Here is a 23,963-nt window from a genome sequence, read left to right on the forward strand (position 1 = left end):
AGCTGAGTGCAGTGGCCATCCTCCTGTCTGACCTGGGCAGGAATGCCCCTTACCCACAGGGGAAGCAGATAGAGCTGCTGAAAACACAATAGATGAGGGGGTTGATGGCACTGTTCAGGGCCGGAAGGTTCTGAATGATCACAGAGGCGTAGAAACGGTCCTTGGTGTTTGGAAGGAGGCTGAAATTGTCCAAGATGTCGAAGAGGAAGTACGGACTCCAACAGCAGATGAAGGCTGGGGAGAAGAAAGCCATTAGCACCAGAGCAGCCCGCAGCCCAGGGGCCCCTCTGTGTTGGCCTTGACTGGAGCTTCAACTAAGAGTTTCCTTCGCACCTGGGATCTCTCAGAAATACTTAGAACAGTTAAGCATCATGTTTATTTAAACACATACACATACGTGTATACACATCCCACAGATACATTTCTAAAATTGAGTGAATTTGCTAGAGCTTATTTATCTGTAAAAGGGGGTTCTCATTTGACCATTGTTGTGACTCTTTATTGAAAGGCTGGGAATATTTCAGAATGGCCTTAGCCTCTCATTCTACACAGCGTGAAAGAAAAACCAGCAACACTCTTTGGAGACTCTATGGGGAAAGACAGAACAGAGGGCACTTTGCCAAGATAGCAACTCCTTGTTGGGGGGTATGGCGAAGGGAGGGGGTGGTACCTAGTGTTTCAAAACACAACCTGGCTCAGTCACAAGATTCTAAGTTTTTTTTTTCCCATTTCTAGGTCAGCCACTCCAGAAAACACCCACTCTACATCCCAAATCAGTTGGTGTGTATCTGAGACTCCGATTCTGTTTAAATTCAAATCCCGAGGATTGGAAATGGAGACCCAGAGTGTAATGACCAATTTATGTGTCACCTTATCTGGTTTCAGGGATGCTGAGACATTTGGTTAAATATTATTTCTGGTTGTTTCTGTGAGGCTGTTTCTGGAGGAGACGAGCATGTGAATTTGCACGCTAAGGAAAGCAGACTGTCCTCTCCTGTGGAGTGAGCCACATTCTGTCCCCCAAAAGCTTGAAGAGAGTGAAGAGGCTGATGAGAAGGGAGTCTTGCAGCCAGGACTTTGGTCTTCTTTTGCCTTCACACCGATTCAGACTGAACTTCTACCATTGGCTCTCCTGGGTCTACCATCAGCTCTTCTCAGCTCCACAATCAGGTGAGCCAGCTGCTTATATAATAAATCTCTTTACACAGATACTAGCTCTTATTTCTTTGGATAACCCAGACTAATACCCACAGAGATAAACCTTCTTGGGGTCAACTGGACACCCACACACATGCTCTCCTACTTCCTTGCCATGTCCTCTCCAGCTTCCTTCTCCCTCTTTCTCACCCATAAGATTTTTTCCTCAGAGGAGTCAGGCTTCCTTCACCATTTGCCTGCAGGAACAAATGTTCTTCCATTACTCTTGGGCAGACGCATGTTTTTTTCCCGCAAGACCTTGGCAATCTATTACAAGGGAACAACTCAAACACGAAGACCACTGAACATTCTGGGCTCTGGTTGTGAAGCCAGGTACTGGCCCAGAGTAGTGGTTCTGGGGCATTGAGAGGCAAAGGTTCCTTTGCAGGGTGGAGGTGGGGGGATTTTGAAAATTTATGTTTATGTCTTTGTGTGTGTTGGGGGTTCTTGTTTTCCTGGAAATACCAGTCCTCCTGCATGATGCAGGCAGGTTCCCCCCCCACCGCCCCCCATGTCCCACCCACCCTTTGAATGCCCACTTGGACATTGATGTAGCAGAGAGCACTGTTTATAAGTACCCCAGTCTAGAAACCTAAATCTATTTTATATATGAATACAGTATTTTAAATCAATATTGAATTTTCCAGAAATGCAATTCCCTTGCACATAGAGGAAAGATTACTTTGTTTAATTTGGAACTAGCAGCATTTGTTCACCTGTTGGTAAAATAAAGTCACTGACAGCAACACTGTTTTATTTTTTATGTCTCCATGAAAACACACCTGCATTGGTTTTCATTTGTACCTGTTACTCTGTCTAGCTGACTACTTCATTATTCTACTAGTGTGGCTGTGCCCAAATATTTATCTGTATTATTTTATGATAAATTATTTTCTTTCTATGTTCCCTTTATATTATGACATATTGAGCTTTTAAAAATTAGGTGGATAGCTTTATGTATACATTTCATTTCCAGATGGTAAAGGACATTACCAAATATTTATTGTAGGAAGGGCCATTTTGGTCTGATTGGGCTGTTGACGCTGGCGGACCTCCTTGTGGACATTTCCTAGTCTCTGACTAAAGAGGTAGGTTTCCTGACTCAGCATCCAGGGCTATGTGTCTGAGCTTCTGATTGAGATGGCAAGGTAAGCTTTGTTCTACTTCAGAAGCTTCTTGGAAAGATTTTGAGCCCCAGTGGGTGGTATACACTCTATCCTCAGGTCTGCCCGCAGAGTTGTTTTGTCATGATGTTCTTCTGGCTGAGTCACACTGCATGTGGTCTGTTGGCATTTTGCAGTTGCGCATTGGAAAGGTGAGATGGATGTCTTGGTGATTCGATGTACTGGCAGAACTAACATGAGAGCCATGCTTTCCCAGGGCTCCTAAGAGCTGCAAGAGGGGTTAGGAGGGGTAGTACTTGAGCTGAATAGAAAGGAAATCACACAAATCCCTTTCCTTCTTGCATATCTTTGTTTATCCATTCAACCGAAATTAATTAAGCACCTAGGTTGCTTGGGACCCTATTTAAAGGCTTGGTGATAATAATGTAAGGAAAACAAAAGCAAAAGTCATTGCTGTCATGGTTTTCTGATGCCAGTAAGGGAGACAGACAATAAGCAAGTCAGTATATATAAGATATACTATAGCTATACTATCAGATAGAATAGAACTATGAAGAAGTATAAGACAGGGTGAAAACCACAGGAGAGCTATTTAAAACTTGTCAAGGAGGCCTTTCCAAAGAGGCAGTGTTGCTGGAAACCAAAGTGATATGAGGGACAAGCCATGCCACCATCTGAAGGCAGAGCGTTTCAGGTGGGGGAAACAGTGACGCTTTGAAGGAACAGCAGGGAAACCAATGTGACTGTTATAGAAAGAGCAAGGGGCCAAGCAGAGGAAGGGCCTGGAGACGTGGCTGATGAGGGGGATGTTGCTTACCGAGAATGATGACTATGCTGTACTTGATAGCTTTGATTTTTGCCTTTGAGATGAGCCCTCGGTTGTAACTGGTGCACAGCTTTCCATCTGCAGATACACAAGGAGGGCGGTAAAATGAGGTGCTGTCAGTAGGAACCGTGCAGGTTAGAACATCGCAGCTGATTGGGACCACTTACATTCTGCTCACCTATGCCCAGGAAGACCCCCCTTGGTCATTTTCAGAGTAAAGACAGCTCTGGGTTAGAGGCTGAAAACTGTTCAGTTTGCAACTTAATGTAAAACGCAAATGCATTGGGACGTCCAGAGTCTCTCAGGAGGCTTGGCTGGATGCCCTCCACCAGCTGAAGCTAGAATTAGCCACGTGACCACAGACTCACTTACTCATCTAACTCAGAAACTCTACCCTCAACAAACACTTAAGCCAAGGATATAATAAAAACCTGTCCCCAGTAAGAGCCTGAATATAACTTTAATCCTATGTGGGTGGTTGTTTGACAGTAAACATGTGAGGGTGAATATAAGAATCCACTAATTCTACACATTCGTGAACTTGATGGAGACAGGAATTTTGTTTTCTTTACTTCCGTATCCTCTAAACTTAAAATGAATGGTTAATAAATATTTGTCAGATGAATTATTATAAACCTGTCTCTAGTCGAGAAGTGGTGGTACAGTACATATTGATTAGGATGGGCGGCAGTCAGTGCAGTCGTTCTTGGTAGGAGTAGATAGATGGAGAAATTGGGGGACGGAGATGTTGGAGACAGGTACCTTCATGCTGTGGAAGAGTTTTTATTGACAGGGCTCCTTCCAGCCCATATGGTGCCTTTGTGAAAGGGGCCCCAAGGTCTGCAGCCCTGCCCAGAGCATACCCTCAATGTGGGGGGTGGGGGGGGGGAAATGCCAGCCCCACACACCCTCAGCTGGGTGCCACTAATCTGATTATGGCTCAAGGGGCACAGCCCTAGTGGTGGCCCAGGTCAGGGGCCCCCCAGGGCGCCTGAGTCCTATGTGGAAGGGCGGTTGTACCCTGGAGGCCACCTGCTGTGTTCCCTTGTCCTGACGACATTGCTGTGGTTTCACATTTGAATGTATGGAAATCCTCAGGGAAACTGGTGTGCCATTTACCTTTGCACTATTTATTCTACCCCCTCTCCAAGCCATTCCAGACCAATGCAGCAGGCAAAGCACACCTGCTAAGAGATAAAGGCTGAACAAAATAGGCTAAGACAGAGTTCCTCTCCACTAGGAACTTTCAGTCCAGCAGGAAAGATCACATACTCCGCACAAGGCTGAGTGAGATGAGAGAGACAAAACCCAAAAACCAACTCTGGAGGAAGAAGGGAGCCATCCCCCTACCATGAGCCAGAGGAGGCTGCATGGCCGAGGCTGCTTCCCAAGGCAGAGCTGGGGGCGTGGGCATGGGAAAGACATTGTCCCCAGCCAAGACACAGAAACCAGGAAATGTGGGGAGGAGTATTTGGACCTCAGTGAGTCACCTCGCTTGGCAGGATCCTGCAAAGGACGCTGGGTTTGAGGGTGGGGAGAAGAGCTGAGGCCAAAGTGGGAAGACCTTGCATGTCGCCCTGAGGCTCAGGCTGAATTTCTGAGGCAGCCGCACGCCATCGAAGCTTCTGAGTGTTTTTACAGCGGAAACACTTACCCATTGGAGAGGACAGACTGTTGGCAGGAATAATGGAGATAAGGGGCTTTTTTTATGTTCAGTGAGCTGAAATGCTAATTATAATTGATTTTTTATTTCTGAACGACTACCCTGTAAGGCCACTCATAGGCACTATTCGGGCCTTCACATTATTCTGTGCATTTCACGGAACCACAAAACTTCAGTGGCGTGAGGAGGCAAATGCTTCAGAAGCATTTACAGCAGTGATTCTCAACCAGGGGCAGTATTGTGCCCTGGAGTTATATTTGGCAATGTCTGTCCACATTTTTGGTTGTCACAGTGGTTGGGGGGAGTGCTACTGGCCTCAGGTGGGCAGAGACAGGAATGCCCAGGACGGCCCCTCACAAAAAGACTTGTCCAGCCCAAAACACTGAGAGCGCCACGGTTGAAAACTCTGCATTTCCAATGTGGTATCTTGGGAGAAACCCAGACGTTAGGGTCAGGCTTGAATACACGCTCCAGCTTTACAACTTACTACTAGCTGTGTCACCTTAGGCAAGTTGCCTGCTGTTTCCAGCCTCAGTTTCCACTTTCAAAAATGAAGCACAAAACAGCAAACTCACAGAGTGACTTCGAGGATTAAAATAAAGTAATGTATTCAAGATGCCAAGCCCCATGCTGAGAATGTCAGTCCACTTATTAGTTGGGATAAATGAGGTTTTATAACAGTTTTTCAGGAGGAATATGAGCTGCCTTTATGGAGGTGAACAGACGGTATTACTACATTTACATAGGCTATTGTACAAAGTTATCTGAATATAGGAATTAGATGCCTCAAAAATCTATCAGGATGGGATGATACACATGGGAGACAAGTAAAAAAGACAGCAGATCAAACTGTATCTTTTCAGAGTATCTCCATTTTCTGGAGTAATAGCTGATTTCTATACAGTATGGCTCTCGAGTTCCCGTCGTGGCTCAGTGGAAACGAATCTGCCTAGCATCCAGGAGGATGCAGGTTCCATCCCCAGCCTCCCTCACTCAGTGGGTTGAGTGTCAGGGGTCTCCGTGAGCTGTGGTGAGGGTTGCAGATGTGGCTTGGATCTGGTGCTTCTGTAGCTGTGGTGTAGGCCAGTGGCTATAGCTCCTGTCCGACCCCTAGCCTGGGAACCTCCATATGCAGCTGGTGTGGCCCTAAAAAGACAAAAGACAAAACCAAAAAACCCCCAGTATGGCTCTGAAAACTTAGCTGGTTTTTCAGAAAACTTCTCAAGAATGACATTTGGGCTCTGAAATCTATTTAAGATAGAAACCTGCAGTACTTTCCACAGGGCAACTGGTGACAATTTAATCAACTCGTGCCCTTCGATCTCCCAATGAGCTCAGTGAAAACCATCTTTAATCTGACCGCTCTAGGAAATGCAAAGCCTCCAGCTCCTAAAGATGGCTCTTCAAAGTGAGCTCAGCTATAAAATGCCAGTAATTCTCCTTTATTGGGAGATAAAAGGATTATTTCTACTCAGGCCTTAGTGCTGAGCTGAAGTGAAAAGTAGTTAAATTTGGCTGTCACTGTGCATTAATAGGGGGGCAGCCTAAAGGCAGTGGGTCAATTTAGAATCAGAACTGTAAGCAGATGTTGCCTTAGGATGTCTTCGTTCAAGGATGCATCCCTAGTGCGGCCCAGGCTGGAGGCTTAGGCTCTAGGAGGCCCGTTCCTGCCCCTTACCTTCTCCATGCTTCATGTCCCTGGCAGAACCACTAGGAATCCATTCTTCTTGTGGGCTGAGCACCTGAAGGGCAGCAATTGATGTCTTGGGATTTTAAAGGAAAAAGAATATATTCCTGGGGTGGGGGCTGTCAATGGACCTATAATGAGTGTGGATTATTTGTTTGCTAACAGGGACGTCTACCTGGTAATATTTTTAAATAAATATATATGTATTTTTTATTTTGGGAACTTTATGTACTTCTGGCTGATTTTAAAAATTAAGCATATTTCAGGAGTTCCCATCGTGGCACAGTGGTTAACGAATCCGACTAGGAACCATGAGGTTGCGGGTTGGGTCCCTGCCCTTGCTCATTGGGTTAATGATCCGGCGTTGCCGTGAGCTGTGGTGTAGGTTGCAGACGCGGCTCGGATCCTGCGTTGCTGTGGCTCTGGTGTAGGCCGGTGGCTACAGCTCCGATTCAACCCCTAGCCTGGGAACCTCCATATGCCGCGGGAGCGGCCCAAGAAATAGCAAAAAGACAAAAAAAAAAAAAATTAAGCATATTTCAGAGTTCCTGTTGTGTCTCAGAGGTAATGAACACAACTAGTATCCATGGGGATGCAGGTTTGAGCCCTGGCCCCACTCAGTGAGTTGGGGACCTGGCATTGCCTGAGCCGTGGTGTTGGTCACAGGTGCGGCTCAGATCCTGTGATGCTCTGGCTGTAATTTAGGCTGGCACCTGCAACTCTGATTTGACCCCTAGTCTGGGAACTTCCATGTGCTGTGGGTGTGACCCTAAAAAAACAAAACAAAACAAAACAAAAAATTAAATATATTTCTAAAATTTTTAAACTTAAAATTCATTTTCAACTCCTGCTCATTGATGGCCTCATTATCTATGAATATAACCTGAATGTTAAGTTTTTTTAGCACACTGTGTCTCATCTGCTTAGATGCAGGACCTTGACCACTTCCTTCTCTCGGATTTGTGCTTTTTTTTGACTCAGGAGGTCATAGCTAGATATGAGGAGGTGTGACCTAACTCACCTAACTTACAGCTTTTTCTGTATCTCAGCTCCTCAGTTCAGGCCTGACAGGCCTAAACTAATTGTGGCAGAAACAGATGAGCTGCCCACCAGATCCTTTCCTTTGCCCCCAGGGCACACAGAGAGACTACAATTGCCTGCCTCCCTTCGGCAGTGGGTCGTCAGCAGCTAAGTTCTGCCTACGAGAAGCTGGGGAGAATGTGTACCTGGCCTGGCTCAGATGCACCACTTGAGTGATCTTACACTCTCTCTTCCCCCCTCCTGCCTGCTGGTGCTGATGCTAAGTGATACCTTAGCAGCCATCTGTTAAGAGTGGCAGAATCTCCATCAGCTTGAGTTTCTGAATGACTGTGTGTCCTTTTCTTTGACCTCTGCTGTCAAATGGACTTTAATTGAATAAGAAACAAATTTCTATTTTGTTAAGGCTCCTGTACTTGGGGGTTTCTCTGGTGTAGCTGCTAGTGTTTCCTTAACTTAGAGCAGAGATTGGTGCTTCATATGCAGCCCAGTCATAACAAAAACCTAGAAGGCTTGGCATTGGCCTAGTGGGCAAGGAAAGCGATAGGGAAAGCAGGGACCCCTGAGATCCATTGGATAGAGATGTCCCATATGGTGCCCGGGAAGGCAGATTGTGTCCCTACTGAGACTTGACCCCCAGGGGACAAGGTGGTGTAGTCAGGACTCTCCGGAGGAACAGAATCAATAGGAAATGTACACAGACAGCTAGGTAGCTAGATAGCTAGATTATAGGAATTGACTCGTGTGGTTCTAGAGGCTGAGAAGTCCCATAATCTGCTGTCTGCAAGATGGAGAACCAGGAAAGCTGGAGGCCTAATTCAGCCCCACTCCAAAGGCATGAGGACCAGGGCAGATGCTGGGATAAGTCTAGGTCCAAATGCTGGAGAATCAGGCAACGACCCATGTTGTAAACCCTGGTCCTCGTGTGAAAGCCCAGGAACCAGAAATGCTGATGTCTGAGAGCAGGAGAAGCAACTCTGCCCTTCCTCTGCCTTCTCATTCCACGCAAGCCTCTGCGGGTTGGACAACACTCCCTGGCGTTAATGAGGACGGTCTTCTTTACTTGGTCCACAGAGTCAGATGCTTCCAGGAGCCCCTCCAGACACACCTGGAAATAATGTTTTACCAGCTCTCTGGCTAGCTCAGTTAAGTGGACACAGAAAACTAACTATCACAGTTGGTAAACAGCATGTTAATAGTCAGTGTTGATTGCCACCAGCTGTGTTTGGCAAAGTATTAGGAAAAAGATGAGAACTGAGACAAGAATTGGTTGGTTTATGAGCAAAAATGAAAGGAAGTTAAAGAAAGTCCCAAAATTTGGGATCTTGTGGAGTTGCAAGGGTCATTTGCTTCTGGCCCCTCCTAGCACCAGCTGTATACTTTGCATGGCCTGGTACAAAATGAAAGCGAGACCAAAGTTTGTTTGTTTTTTTTTTTTTTTTTAATTTTAGGGCCACACCCACAGCATATGGAGGTTCCCAGGCTAGAGGTCAAATCAGAGCTACAGCTGCCGGCCTGCACCACAGCCCCAGCAACATGGCATCCAAGCCACATCTGCAACTTACACCAGAGCTTCACAGCAACACAGGATCCTTAACCCACTGAGTGAAGTCAAGGATTGAACCTGCGTCTTCATGGATACTAGTCAGGTTCCTTACCACTGAGCCATGATGAGAACTCCTGGCCGAAGTATTAAAGCAAGTGTGTATGTCTTCTGGGTGTGCAGGTCCTGTGCCGATGAAGCTGAGCCCGGTACCCAAATTCAGTTATAACACTGAGAAGTTTAAACCAGAGTGGCCTATTAAGAATCATTCTTGAGGGGAAGGTCAGACTAAGGAAGCAGCCTCTGACCTATTGTTTGAGGTGGCCTCACATTAGCTTCCATTCAGTTAAGAGACAAGGATTAGATGAGGAAGCAAAGAATTAAGTCAGACTGAGAATTATTTTCAGAGATACTTTTTGGATATGGTTTCTGGCACTGCAAAACTGACTGGAAGCACATAAATCAGAAGCCTGCTAAGTTTTAAGGAATGATATTGCTAAATAAACCATGAGGTTCATGTCTCTGTTAATACTTAGAAATATCAGACTTTAAAATTTTTACCGGTCCTGTGGGTGGAAAATTGTATCTAACTGAAGTTTAAAAGTGCGCTTTCCTGATTATCAATGAGGTTGAGAATCTTATTGTTGGCCCTTTCTCTTTCCTGTGAAATATCTGTCTTGCTTAATTTTCTTCCATTTATCTTTTTTTAAAATATATTTTTATTGATTTTTAGAAGTTCTTCGTACATTCTTGAGATTCATCTTTTCCCAGGTTATATGCTGCAAAATAGCTTCTCCCACTTTTCGGCTTGACTTTTAAATATAAATAGAGTCAAATTTATCCATAATTTTTTTAATTTAATGTATTTATTAACTTAAGAAGTGCTTTCTTATCCCAGTGTCATAAAGATAACATCCTACATTTTCTTTTAAAAGTTTTAAAAGACTTACGCTTCACATTTAAGTCTATAATTGCCCTGCAGTTGTATTTTGCCTAAGGATTGGGGTGAAGTTCCAATTTCATTTCTTTCGCTGTGATTTTCTGACAAACATCAAATTCTCATATATGTGTAGGTCTGTTTTGGACCTCTTTTATTTTCCATTTTTCTATTGAATTATGTCAATACCAACTCTATTAATCACTCTGACTTTATGATCAATCAATTTTTGGTTCAGTAAACATCTACTACCTTGTTCTACTTCTCCAGAACTGTCTTCCTGGCTTTTCTTGGCCCTTGAAATTTCCATATATATTTTAAAATTGGCTTGTCAAGCTCAATGAAATGTCTCATTTCAGTTTTCATCAAGATAGCATTAATCTGTAGATCATTTGGGAGAGAATTGACATCTTTATGGTACTGAATATTACTATCCATGAATATGCTGTAAGCTTCATTTATTTGTTTTTTTTCATAAAGTTCTTTCTAGTTTTTGCTAAAGGTGGTTGTTTGCAGAGAAGCTATTTTACCTTCATGTGCTTATGAAGAAAGCTGTTGAGAGCAGTTAGTGGACTTATTTTAAGAACATTTAGCTGGAAGTGGAAGTGAATAGGACTCTAAGCCAGTTCCTAATCCAGAGCTTTTTTTTTTTTTTTTCCCTTATCTCCATTTCATCTGCCTCATTTAATTGGAAATATGCACTTTGGATGTAGCATGGATCAGTCACATCTTTCAAATCCTAATGGCCAGATGCAGACATGTCTGGATATGTTACACTTTGTCTATTTCATGGGTGCACCTCTCCCGTAAGTGTTCTTTTTTATGGGATAAATACCCCTGGGCATCAAGAGCAAGCTCATTTATGAACGATTACCTACAGATTGGAAACCTCATCTCCTCTACCTCTTGCCTCCAAGCACTTGTTTGTGGGAAAGTCTATAGATCATTTATTAGTTTTTGTTTTTGTTTTTTCCTTTCTGTCAGCTTTTGAGGGAAAGAAACTAGACATATTGGCCAGAAAGAAGAGTGATTCTTAAACTAATGATGTCTTGAATTTTGCATCCATGTTTACAAAGCGAGCTTGTGTTCACACTAATCATTGCTTATATGCCCTTGTGGATGAGCAATAATGTTGGCGTGCTAACACTGCTGGAGATCCTATTTACAGCCAGCTCCAGAGCTGCTTGGCTGCAATGAGGGACAGAAAATCAAGTGAGTTCTACTTATGAATAAGACAGAGAATATATAGGCTTTTAAGACTACCATCTGCTCCTCATTCCAGAAGGGGGGGGTCAGTGATAGTGATAAAAAGACATAGACAACTGAAAAAATAAGTGTGATGGAGATATAAACTTGAACTAAAGTGTAAAGACTGATTGTAGCCATTTGCACTTCGGGGAGGAGTAATGGCACACTGCCGATCAGTGGGAAAATGGATCTCTCTGTGGCTTTGTGACATTTCAGGGTCTGGAGGTTGGGGGAGCCCAGGAGAGCAGGGACTGAAAATCTAGTAGCAGGGAGATATGAGGGATTCTGGAGAGAGGGGGGCCCAACCTCAGTGGTGAAAGGCCTGCTGAGAAAAAAAAAAAGGATGGGAGATATATGGGGTGGGGGGTAGCTGACAGAATGTGGAAACCTTCCATCACCTCAAACCTAAGGAAAACGAGGTGGATTCCCAGTTCACTGGACCGGGAGCACAGGGAGCAGGAGAGCTGCAGGTGGGTGAGGGCTCAGAGGGCCAGGGAGTGAGGACACATCAGTCTCCTGGAACTGGCAGAAATGACAGGATGAGAGTTTAAGCCAATCTGATTTAAATTTGAAAGTACAGAAAGACCTCAGCCTACTTAAACAAAATGAGATCACCTTTTAGATTTTTACATACTTCAAAAACACACACTTTGGGAGATGACCCTGGAATAGTGCTCTGACAGCAGAGCAAGTCAGAGAGTGTGGTGGATGAAAGGCATGCCAGCAATCCTGAGTTTGGGTTTCTAATTAATTGTTTTTTTTTTTTTTTAACCATTTGAGCTCTTTTTTTTCAGTCGGTAGCACCTCCCTACTCTAATGTCCTTCCTATCATCTAGGCGGTGCTCATGCATGAGGGTTTGCTGAAAAAGGGATGTGGGGGAAGGGGTGTAGCAGGCAGTCAGGCTGGTTCTGGTGTGAGATGCTGTGCTGGGGGAGGCGGAGCCATGGGGCCGTGCCTTGTGGCCTAGGGTCCAGAGCTGTTCTGTGGATAGAAGGCAGTTTTTCTGTAAATTTAAACCAAATAGAAATGCCTGACCTCGTGTTTTGTTGAATATGGGGCTTCCACCTTGCGTGGTCCTCTCTTTTCATCCCGGAGTCCTCCAGGTGCCCCTCTGCCAGACCTGACAGAGTGGGGCAGCCCTCAGGCTCTGGCTCAAAGGCTGCTTTGAGGGACTGTGCCAGCACAGCTTGGCCAGCCCCAAAGTCCTCCTTCCCTAGTTTTTAGGGAAGCCACATGGAGAAGGCAGAGCCTGCCAGGGACAATCTTTGGGATGTCTGATCTGCCAGCTGGGCCCTGATACAACAGGGCGGGGTTGTTTCAGCGAGAAAATCCAAGATCATATTTGCTGGAGGAAAACTTCTGCATCAGCCACATGAGCTAAGAGTTGGGAATGCAGCTGACTTACCCGAACAATTGGAAATCACCGTCTCATGGGCTTTGCTCTTGATCCAAATAGTTCTGATCACAATGGCATAGATGATGCTGTGGAAACACCAAAGATAACATTAAAATGGCCGGGGGGTCCCTACTGTAAGGACAACTCTGGTTCCTTGAGTGTGAGGTATGGAGGCAAGTCTCTCAACCGCCATCTGCCCCCCTGTACTGGCTGATTATAGAATAGGTGGCATCTACTTCTTGCTTTAAATGGAGGCTTGGACCTGGTGAAATTAAGTGATTTCTTCAAGATAACTCAGGTGATCGGAGGTAGAGCTGGGATTAGAATCCAAACCCAGATTTGGGTCAGAAGATTTAGAATTATAACCATCTCTGCCACTTGCTGGTTGTATGACCTTGACTTTAGATAAGCTTTAATTGGCTCCATGATACCTGCCTTGGGTGTTCACATCACTGTGTCATCCTCTCCCCTTGAGTGTGGCTGGCCCTGTGACTTCCTTCTCATCAGCACATTGGGGTGAATGTGAGATGTCTATGATGACAGGTATAACACACCTGTCTTGCTGGTGTCTCTCTGTATTGCTGGCTTTGAAGAAGCAAGCTGCCATGCATCCTGCAGCCCCAGGAAATTAATTCCACCCAGAACCCATGTGAGCTTGGAGGAAGATCTTTCGTCAGTTGAGTTTCTGATAACACCCCAGCCCTAGAAGACACCAAGGCAGCCACCTTGCCTAAGCAGAGAACCCAGTTAAGCCATGTCCAGATTCCCAATGCACAGAAGCTATGAGATAATCAATGTATGTTTTAAGTCACCAGATTCATGATAATACATTACCCAACAATAGATAACTAATAACACTGAGTGAAATAGGAGGAATATTTGTGACCCTCCTCCTCCAATTTATATGTTGAAATCCTAGTGCCCAATGTGATGGTATAAGGAAATGGGGCCTTTGGGAGGTGCTTAGATCCTCAGGATGGTGGAGTCCTCATGAATGGGATTAGTGCCTTTTTAAGAAGAGACCCCACAGAACTCGACCCTTCTGTGGTGTGAGGGTACAAGAAGTCTGCACCTTGGAAGAGTCCTCATCCAGCTGTACTGGCAACTTGATCTTGGACTTCCAGCCTCTAGAACTGTGAGAAAAAAATTTCTGTTGTTTATAAGTCACCTACTGTGTGCTATTTTGTTACAGCAGCCTGAACTCACTAAGATACTGGGCCTCAGTTGAAATTGTCATATCAGGTGAACAATACAAACCTTTTAAGAGTTTTTAAGGGATCAAATGTGACAGCATTTAAAGTACTATCCGCAAGGCTTGAAAATTATCAGAGGCTCAATAAATGTCATTTTCTTTCCCCTAGTTCTTCCTCATTTTTCACATAATATCACACCTACTTTTTCATGGTATAATCTGTACCTAACATGGGAAAAAAGTGCTAATGACTCAAAAGCATTAGCAGATTTTGTATCCTTCGCACCCTTTGATAAATATAAACATTTATGCCCTTCTTTAATTAGTTATCTGACATTTCTAATATATTAAGAACCTTGACTAAGATCTTTGAGACAAAGCAATGCTTCATTTTAAAACTGTACTAACTTCCCTCTTGAGAATCACTTGGTTTAAAAAAAAAAAAAATCAGAGCTCTAGTTCGCAGTGGCTGACAAAGCACTAATTGCTTTTAATGATCTTTAGACTATAACTTAATGACTGTGGTAAAACCCTTCTTATTGCTTTGTCCCTGCTCAGAGAACCCCTCTGAGTGTTCCGGGAAAGCTCAGGGCTTTGGGGAGCATCGTCACTCCTTCTCACATGCCTGCCTAGGGATTTTTCTGGAATTTATAGGTCTATACATAAAAAAAATGAGAAAGAAAGTTGCTGGTGAGTCCATTCTTTATACTAAGCTGAATATTTGTTAGAGCAGGAAAACTCTTTCCTGGGTAGATGAAATGCAAGGGTGAACTGGGTACTATAATTGGGTGGCACTGCCTAATTGATCAGTAATTCACACACTTATTAATCATCAACCAATACACAATGGAAAAATAGAAAAGATTTTGTGTTAGAGGTTTGGGCCTTAGTCACCCCGAAGTTGTCCACCAAACAGGCAAGCTAGTACCAGCAGGAAAAACTAATAAGTAGGGTGCTCCTTAATTTGTTACCCAAATCTGGCCACTTCTCAAGGTGTAACTGTCATGCATCAGAGAGAACTTTGAATACATTCATTTCCTTCTTCCTGCTGCTTTCTTTCACCTAATTCAACAGCAAGTTCTAAGGATTATCCCTTCTATTGTCTCTATGATTTGTGCCTTCCTCCCCATTCCTGCTTTTAAGCATCAATTTAGACCCTTACAATCACCTTTTATTTAATACTTTGGTGAGTTTTTTTATTGTGGGAAAATAAACATAACATAAAATTTACCGTTTTATCCATTTTTAAGTGTATAATTCAGTAACTTTAAGTACACTGACATTGTGGTGCAACTGTCACCATCATGCATCTGCAGAACTTTCTCATCTTGCCCAGCTAAAACTCTGTACCCATTAAATACAGAAGTATGCAGGAATGCAAACTAGTGCGTCATCCTTATGGAGGGGCCATACTAATCTCTGTATTTTCTAATTTTAGTGTATATGCTACCAAAGCAAGCACCCCTTATAATCTCTTGTCTGATTATTGCCCTAAACGTGTCCATTCTGCTACCATCTCGAGGGCCCACACTCCCATCAGAACTGGGGCTCTGGGATGGAGAGTCATTCCCTGGCTTAAAAACCTCTTAGTGCCTTCCCGTTCCTGCAAGATGATATCCAGTCCCTCAAGCATCCAAAGCTTCCCATAGTCTTCCTCTGCCTTATCTCCATCATCATCATCATCCTGCATCCCTCTACCCCACTGTCTCTCAACCCACCTTTTCCTGGGTCAGTAACGGGAGTAACCAACTAAATTAACCCTGATTCCAGGCGTAAGCCGTGGTTGACTTTGGGTCAGTGTGAGTTTACAATGCCTTCCATTTCTCCGTCTTCTTTGCTCTCTTCCTGAGTGTGTGTATGTAATAATATATATTACTTATATATGTGTATATATATGTAATAATATATATTACTTATATATGTGTATATGTATATATATATATATATACTTTACAGCAAAGTGATATGTGGAGGGTGGTCTAAATGTATATATAAATATATGTATAAATATGTATATTTAGACCATCCTCCATATGTCACTTTGCTGTGAAGCCTCTCTGAGCTACCTCTCTGCCTCTGTGACAGTTTGCTCCCCCCCTCTGGGAGCCTCTATGCTGGTGTAACACTCAGTACACTGAGTCTTGTTTATGACAGTCATAGCTTAAAGATGAAGTAGACTTAGAAACAGCCCATACTCAAAAGTCAACTTCTTCCATGTCTTTGACCTGTCTCTCTCCTTAGGGTGTAGCTTTTCTTTAAGTTTCTTAGAAATCTGAAAACCGAAAGGTCTCTCAGATTGAGATCAGCTTCCCTATAACTGGCTGATTTATTTCTTGACTTTATGGAAGGCTATCCAAACACAGACCCAGTTTCCTTCATTGCCTTCATGAAGGCAGCTCATGGTGGTGAGATGACAGAGTGCAGGGGTCCAAGCCGAGGAAGACCTTACCAGTGGCATTAAGGACTTAAGAGGATGCCTGGGGCCATTTCCCAAGTCTTGCTTCTGGACTGAGTAGAGGAGTGTCTAGGAAATAGATCAAAAAATGTTCTTTGTCCTCAAGAACATGGAGAGCATTCCACTCAGACCATAGTGCTTCTTTCACAACTCTTGCAGGACTCAGCACAGGCCCCAGGACTTGATGGATGCCCATCCTAGTCTTGGAGCCACAGGCACCATTCCTGAGAGCTGCCTCCACCTCCATGTCATTTTGGAGCCCGAAGGCAATGTCCAGTTGTATTCTGTAGATCTCATTAGAAGCCAGGAATGGGGAGAGGAGAGTAGAGGGAGCTGATGCTTCACTTGGCATGGTCCTTTTTACTCTTCTCCTAGCAGGGACTTAAGGATGCTCCCTTGCCAAAAGTGTCCCTCTCCTTCATTCATAAATTTCACTATATTTTTCTGAGCACTTACTTTATCCCAGGCCCCTAATGAGGCACTGTGGATACTGTGGCAGGCAAAACAGACAAAGACCCAGCCCTCATGGAGCATACATCTTATTTGGGGAATTAGACAACAAAATAAGGATGTAATATGGTTATAAAGGAGCAAAATGCTATGAAGATAAAGTGAAGGGTGATACAAGAGTATATACTAGAAGCCTTTGCTCATTCTGGGGATCAGGGAAGCCTTCTCAAGAGAAGGTGAAGTTTCAGCTAAAATCTGAAGGAAAAAAAATTTTTTTTTTTTAATGCAAAAAAGGATGATCATTCAAGCAGAGGGAACAGCTGTGCAGAGGCTCTGAGGCAGGAAGGAGCAGGTGCATTTAAAGAACTTAGAGAAGGCCAGTGTGGCTGAAGCATGATGAGTGAGGCAGCTTGTGTGGCCTAAGATAAGGATAGAAAGTGAGACAAGGACCAGATCACACGTCGCCTTCAGTGCAGGGTAAGTCTTAGACTTTATCCTGAAACAATGAAAATCCACTGAATGCCTCTAAACTGGAATGTGAAATGATAGATCAATCAATGTTTTTTTTTCCCCCAAAGATTAGACATTGTTCAGTATGTATAATTTGTTTCTATACATATGTACATGTTGATATATGAATTGGATAGTCCTAGAACAGTATATGAGAAATTCTTCTTTTTTTTTTTTTTTTTGGCTTTTTGCCTTTTCTAGGGCCTCTCCCTTGGCATATGGAGGTTCCCAGGCTAGGGGTCCAATTGGAGCTGCAGCCACCAGCCTACGCCAGAGCCACAGCAATGCAGGATCCGAGCCATGTCTGCAACTTACACCACAGCTCATGGCAACGCCAGATCCTTAACCCACTGAGCAAGGCCGGGGATTGAACCCGCAACCTCATGGTTCCCAGTCGGATTTGTTAACCACTGAGCCACGACGGGAACTCCATGTATATGAGAAATTCTTAACAGTGCTCCTTCTGAAGAGGGGGACAGGACAGAAGTGAGAGGAAGATTTTTATTTTTATTTTTTTATTTTATTTTTTTGGCATTTTATTTTTTTTTATTTTTTAAATTATTTTTATTTTTTCTATCATAGCTGGAATTTCGTACTGTATAGCAAGGTGACCCAGTTACACACACACACACACACACACACACACACACACACACGCTTTTTTTCACATTATCATACTCCATCATAAGTGACTAGATATAGTTCCCAGTGCTACACAGCAGGATATTATTGCTTATCCATTCCAAAGGCAATAGTTTGCATCTTATTAACCTCAAATTCCCAGTACATCCCACTCCCTCCCTCTCCGCCTTGGCAAGAACAAGTCTGTTCTCCAAGTTCATGATTTTCTTTTCTGTGGAAAGGTTCATTTGTGGCTTATATTAGATTCCAGATATAAGTGATATCATATGGTATTTGTCTTTCTCTTTCTGACTTCCTTCACTTAGTATAAGAGTCTCTAGTTCCATCCATGTTGCTGCAAATGGCATTATTTTGCTCTTTTTTTATGGCTGAGTAGTATTCCATTGTGTATATATACCACATCTTAATCCATCCATCTGTTGATGGACATTTAGGTTGTTTCTATGTCTTGGCTATTGTGAGGGGAGATTTTTATTTTTTATTTCATACTTTTTAGTTTACTTAGAATGGAGAAATCTTTCCAAAAGCTCTTTAGAAGACACTCTCTCATGTCTTATTGGCTAGAATTGGCCATTCCTAAACTATTCACATGATGTGAGTGGCTAAGGGTAGAATGGATATGGGAAATTCAATCAGAAGCATTTTACTTACCTAGCAGACTGGTAATGATAGCTTTTTCAAAAGACCTAGCTTTTGCCAACCCTCAGGTGACACTGTATAGGATATCACTTCCTTCTCTGATGCAATGAGTCATCTGACCTTGGCCTTGGACCTCATGTTATGGATAGTGTTAGCTAGGACCTTGGGGCCCTTTTACCCGCAGGCCATGGCCTTGTACTCCACAGAACTGTACTGATGTCAGTATGGGACTTCCCCACAGTCTGATCCCCTTTCCCCCCAAAAAATAAATGGATTTTTTTTTTAATGTAACATAAATCAGTGCTTCATGACCAATGTGCTTTTTTCCCCACCTATTCTGTTGCAGTTGTTGGCTATGGACCTTTTATGCCTCTACCTTTGTCTCAGAGTAAAAATGATAGGAGAATGAGAAATCAATTAGGTAGTAAGAAAATAACTACAGCTGAAGTAAAGCAATTATACCAGGGCGAAAAATCTTCCTCAGCCACAGTTAGACAATTATGTCAAGGAATTTTGAAACAACAGGAGTTGTGTTGACTCAGAAAAACAGTATATAGCCCCTATTGTCAGCAACTATGATTTCAAGTCCTGGGAGCCTGATTTAATTAATGACAGAACTGCTAAATCTTTATGCATACAAAGCTCTCATGGGAATTTGCCGCTGAAAATATAGCTCCTTCTTTCCTTTCTCCTTCCCTCCCTCTCTGCCTTTCTTCCTCTCTTCTTTTCTATCTCCCTTCCTTCTTTCTTTTCATATATATTTGTGGAGTATCTACCATATGCCAGAAACTGATCTAGGCACTAAATAACCAGAAATTCCCGTCTGAGGGGTGTGTATGTGGCTGTGTGTGAGATGGAGTGACCTGGCATTTGTATTTGACTGATGAAGTTGATTAGTCGGGTCTGTTTTGTTTATTGAATCCAACATTTACCAAGTGTCCATCGTGTTCTGGATTTGGAGTTTAGAGATTGAGACAGCTGTCCCTTACTCAAGAGATTCAGCTACACAAGGAGGTGATGACACCGCCATGAAGGCTTAATGGCAGCATGGACAGGCTGAGGTGAGATGTGGCCTAGGATTGGCAGAGACAGCTCCGTGTGGGGTCAGTATTTGAAATGAGACTGAAAGACTGGATCCTTTTGTCAGAAGCAAGGCAGGGTGAGCCTGGAGGAGTGCTCAGGCATAAGGAGCGATGAGCCCTAAGGCACAGGGGTGAGAGGAGTGTGCGCTGTCCCGGAAACAAGAGCTGGTTTGTTCTGGCTGCAGTAGCGTGTGCAAGGGGAGTGTGTGAGCAGGTTCCCCGGGAATGGCTACCGAATCTGACCCTGTCTTAGCAGATTTTAAAGGTATATAAAGCTACAGTAATTAAAACAATGTGGTATTAGTGGCAGAAAACCTGCTAAATTAGTTATTTCTCTCTTCTCTCCTTTTCTTAATTATGTCAGTCACTATTAACTAGAAACAAAATGAAAGCACACTCAAAGTGAAGAAGTAAATGACTAAGTAGGGAAATAGCAACATATTTAAGAAATGTTACTGTATACAGAATTCCCTAAAGATAGAGAGTAGAGAAAATAAAAACAAAATGAAGTGAAGAGAGTAGAAAGTTCACAAGCAATAAGAGCATAGTTAGAAATATGATAGAATCACCATTTCATACCATAGAGAAAAGATAAATTTTTCAGTAAGTGGTGTTGAGACAAATGACCCCGCTATAAAAAAACAAATTTAACTTAGACTCTAATTCATGCTGACATCAGAATCAAATAAAAAATTTTAAAGTGGTATTTTTAACATTCTCCCAAGACTGAAATTATTTTCCAATAATTAAAATAATAAATCATAAAAAATTAAAGTGTAGATAAGCATGCGAAAGGGATCATTTCCTAAGAAAGAAAAGAAATGAAAAAAATGTAAAGAAAAGTGTGAGTATATGTGAATATACTAAAATGTAAAATGTCTATTTTACATTTATGGAAATGTAAAATATCTTACGGAAAAGCCATATACATTTCATTCATATTTTCACATGCATTTATATGAAGTTTTACAAAGTGCTTTCCTATGACTTTTTAAAGTTGAGTCATTTGACTTTCTCATTTCTAATTTTAGTTATTCATGATTTCTCTCCTTTTCTTGATTACATCAGTCTTATTAACTGAAAGCAAACTAAAACCGTATTCAAAAGGAAGAGGCAAATGATAAACTAGGGAAATAGGCTCAACATATAAAAGCAGGAAAAGTTTTTATATTAAAGAATATCTCTAAAAAGAGAGAATATAGAATAAAAAATAAAATGGAGAAAATGGGTAAAAATATAAATAGGTAATTTAAAAAAGGGATAACGAACATATAAAATGTGTTCTGCCTCATTTGTGATGAAAGAAATGCAAATTAAAGCAACAATAATATATATGCATTTTTTGCCTATCAATTTGGTAAGAATGTACACATACCTGTGTGTGTATATACACACACATGCATGCACACACATACACATGTATATAATGCATGAAGGACAGTAAAGCATGATGCATGGTTAATAAAGAGAGTAAACATGTTATTTGAGTTGTTTCTTTTGTCTACTCAATCTCGGAATTAAGAGTTAAACTTGGAGTTCCCGTTGTGGCGCAGTGGTTAACGAATCTGACTAGGAAGCACGAGGTTGCGGGTTCGGTCCCTGACCTTGCTCAGTGGGTTAGGGATTCGGTGTTGCCGTGAGCTGTGGTGTAGGTTGCAGACAAGGCTCGGATCCCACGTTGCTGTGGCTCTGGTATAGGCTGGCAGCTACAGCTCCAATTCAACCCCTAGCCTGGGAACCTCCATATGCCATGGGAGCAGCCCTAGAAAAGACAAAAAAAAAAAAAAAAGAGTTAAACTTATCTAGGAGTTCCTGTTGTGGCTCAGTGGTAACGAACCCGACTAGTATCCATGAGGATGCAGGTTCAATCCCTGGCCTCACTCAGTGGGTTAAGGATCTGGCACTGCTGTGAGCCATGGTAGGTCGCAGATGTGGCTCTGATCCCATGTTGCTGTGGCTGTGGTATAGGCTGGCAGCTGCAGTGTTCAACCCTAGCTTGGGAACTTCCATATGCCGAGGGTGTGGCCCTGGGAAAACAAAGATAAGACAAAAAAGAAGAGTTAAATATCCGAAATAGCCACAAGCAACAGAATCAAGCTCAGCACACCAAAGTGTGATTAAGGAACAAAAAAAAAAAAAAAAAAAAAAGAAGTTGAGCATTGGCTCTGAGATATATGAAGTTATAGCAACTTATCCCAGGAACTCGTTGGAAAACAAATTCCTGACAAAGTTCCTTCTGGGCTGGTCTTGGCTCTAGCAGGTGGAGTAGCTGAGAGGTGGGGTATGTCGGGAGAAGCGCTCTCTCCAGCAGAAGTCTGACGGGGAAGCTGTCAGATAATGACAGAGTAGGTGGAAAATGCTTCAGGGAAGCTCAAGGACGGAGGAAGGGCACTGAATGTCAGGGTTCTGCCCCTGCTGGAAGCAAGGAGCAAGGAGCTGGATTTATAGAGTCCTTAGTTTGATGAGGGCTGCTTGAAATGGGCTTTTAAAATCATCTTCTTTAATCATGAAATTAGACCATGCTTTTTCCAAGGACACTACAAATTGCACAAGTTGGGCCATAGGCAAGCTGGAAAAGTCCCCAGGGGAAGAGGCAGCTTGAATTACTGGAGGAAATTTCAGATGGTGAAAGCCCTGCATGAGGGATCTGGCGAGACAGCATGTGGGTGAGCTTGTGGTTCACGGCTGCATCTGCCCTGCTGAGCAGAAGCTTTGACTGATTTCAGGATCTGATGGGAAATCAATCAGGAGAGAAGCAGGGACATTTTCTGCCACTGAAATCAATGTGTCAGTTGCCTATGGTGGCATGCGCTGCTTCCTTCGTGCTTTCTTACTGCTACGACTGGCCTTTCTCCTTGTCCATATGCTCCTTTTAATGTTGCTGTTGCTTACTTTTGATTGGTTGTCTAACCTTCATCTTTCCTTCAAGTTTCCTCCCAGATTCAACGTGGTAGAGAGGAGAGCAGTACGTTTAAATACAATATAGACATTAACCTGTGGATTCAGCAGAGCTGACCAGATAATATCCATTCTCAGCGAGGCTTTGGGGCTGACCACGCGCTTCGGTCTGCTCCTGTCCATGTCCACCTCTGATGGAGAGCAAGCCCTTTCACTTCTTTTAGCCCTAAGTCTACTCAAAAGTTCAGGCTTGGACTCTGTGATGGATAATATTTCTTCAGCTTTAGTATCTTATGAGACTAAAGATTGAATAAAGAGCAAAATGAGTGATTCCTATAAGGTCAGAAAACACTTGCAAAATACCCAGCCAATGAATAATCCAAGAAATGTGTATTGAAACAGTGAGATACTTTTTTAAACCTCTGTGGTTGGCAAAGATTTAGTAAGGAAATGATACCACCTTCCTTTGGGTTAGGAGGGGGAAAATCAGAGCTCTTGTTTGCTTTTGGTAGGAACACATTTTTTTTTTTTTTTTGGTAGGGTAGCTATGAATATGCATCGACAGTCCTGAAATGAGCATCATCTCTGATCTAGCAGTTCCGTTAGAATGAGTTCTGAGGAAATAATCAGAGACTCATGAATAATATTAAGTACAAAGATTTTTATCACAGAATTATTTATCCTATCTAAATCCAAAGACTGCTCTTCCTTTGCCCAGGACAAATGATGTGACACCCTATGGCAGGCCTGGGGACTCAAAAGGTACAGGATTGGCAAGGCTCATATACAGACTCCACATGCCAGCTATCTTCCTGCAACCCCCCATCCCATGCAGCCATAAAGAATCACCCTTGCAGAGATGACCCTGCCATGTGACCACATGAGACCCTGCCTTGTCCAGGTGGCTGAAAGACCATCTTTGACCTACCGCTGGTTGCAGGACAAAGGGAACATCCTTACTTCTTAAGGCTGTTCGCAATTAAGCCTCACCCCACCCAGAGAGAGCTGATGGCCAGCTTCTCCTCCACTGGGGCTTCCTGCTGTCCTTTCTTGTCACTGCATGCCCTCTGACTTCTGGTCACCAGGGAATCTACTTTCCCTCTGCCTTCTCTTTCTCCTAGTTGAAACTGTTCCTCCCTCAAAGGATGCTTCCAAGAAGAGTTCCGTGCCATTACTTGACCTCATTGCATAATGTTCCAGCATATTTTTATGAGTAGTGCATTTTTTTTGGTGCAGTTTTGTTTCAAGTCTGTCTTTTTGATTGTAAGATCTCTGAAATGGGAACTAGGTCTTATATCTGAAAGGTTATATGATATATGAGAAAGAATAGGGTGTGAAACCAGACAAACCTGAGATTAAAACCTGCGCGATGCTGGGCAAGTCATTTAACCTCTCTGAGCATGAGTTTTATCATTTATAAAATGAAGATAGCAGT

At 43.0% G+C, this 23,963-nt stretch overlaps 1 protein-coding gene, 1 long non-coding RNA gene and 1 pseudogene across 15 annotated transcripts in view; 1 reads left to right on the forward strand and 2 right to left on the reverse strand.

Moving 5' to 3' along the window:
• The window catches only part of LOC125117271 (uncharacterized), a 169,820-nt gene that overhangs the window by 39,141 nt on the left and 106,716 nt on the right, over positions 1-23,963 (forward strand). For 13 of the 14 annotated variants that reach the window (XR_007132574.1, XR_007132568.1, XR_007132565.1 and 10 more), the window contains exons 5-6: positions 736-1,170; positions 2,207-2,285. This is a non-coding gene — a long non-coding RNA (uncharacterized LOC125117271). The remainder of the gene's footprint in view (positions 1-735; positions 1,171-2,206; positions 2,286-23,963) is intronic. The other variant, XR_007132567.1, reaches the window with a different exon arrangement.
• NPSR1 (neuropeptide S receptor 1) overlaps positions 1-23,963 on the reverse strand; it is a 148,256-nt gene that overhangs the window by 1,314 nt on the left and 122,979 nt on the right. The window contains exons 7-9 of the mRNA XM_047763034.1: positions 12,670-12,746; positions 3,139-3,225; positions 54-234 (exon numbers count right to left, since the gene is read on the reverse strand). Coding sequence (XP_047618990.1) covers positions 54-234; positions 3,139-3,225; positions 12,670-12,746 — 345 coding nt within the window. The remainder of the gene's footprint in view (positions 1-53; positions 235-3,138; positions 3,226-12,669; positions 12,747-23,963) is intronic.
• Positions 15,214-15,314, reverse strand: LOC125117848 (uncharacterized; annotated as a pseudogene).

This window comes from Phacochoerus africanus, chromosome 16 (assembly GCF_016906955.1).
Source record: "Phacochoerus africanus isolate WHEZ1 chromosome 16, ROS_Pafr_v1, whole genome shotgun sequence".
In the NCBI taxonomy this organism is placed as follows: Eukaryota; Metazoa; Chordata; class Mammalia; order Artiodactyla; family Suidae; genus Phacochoerus; species Phacochoerus africanus.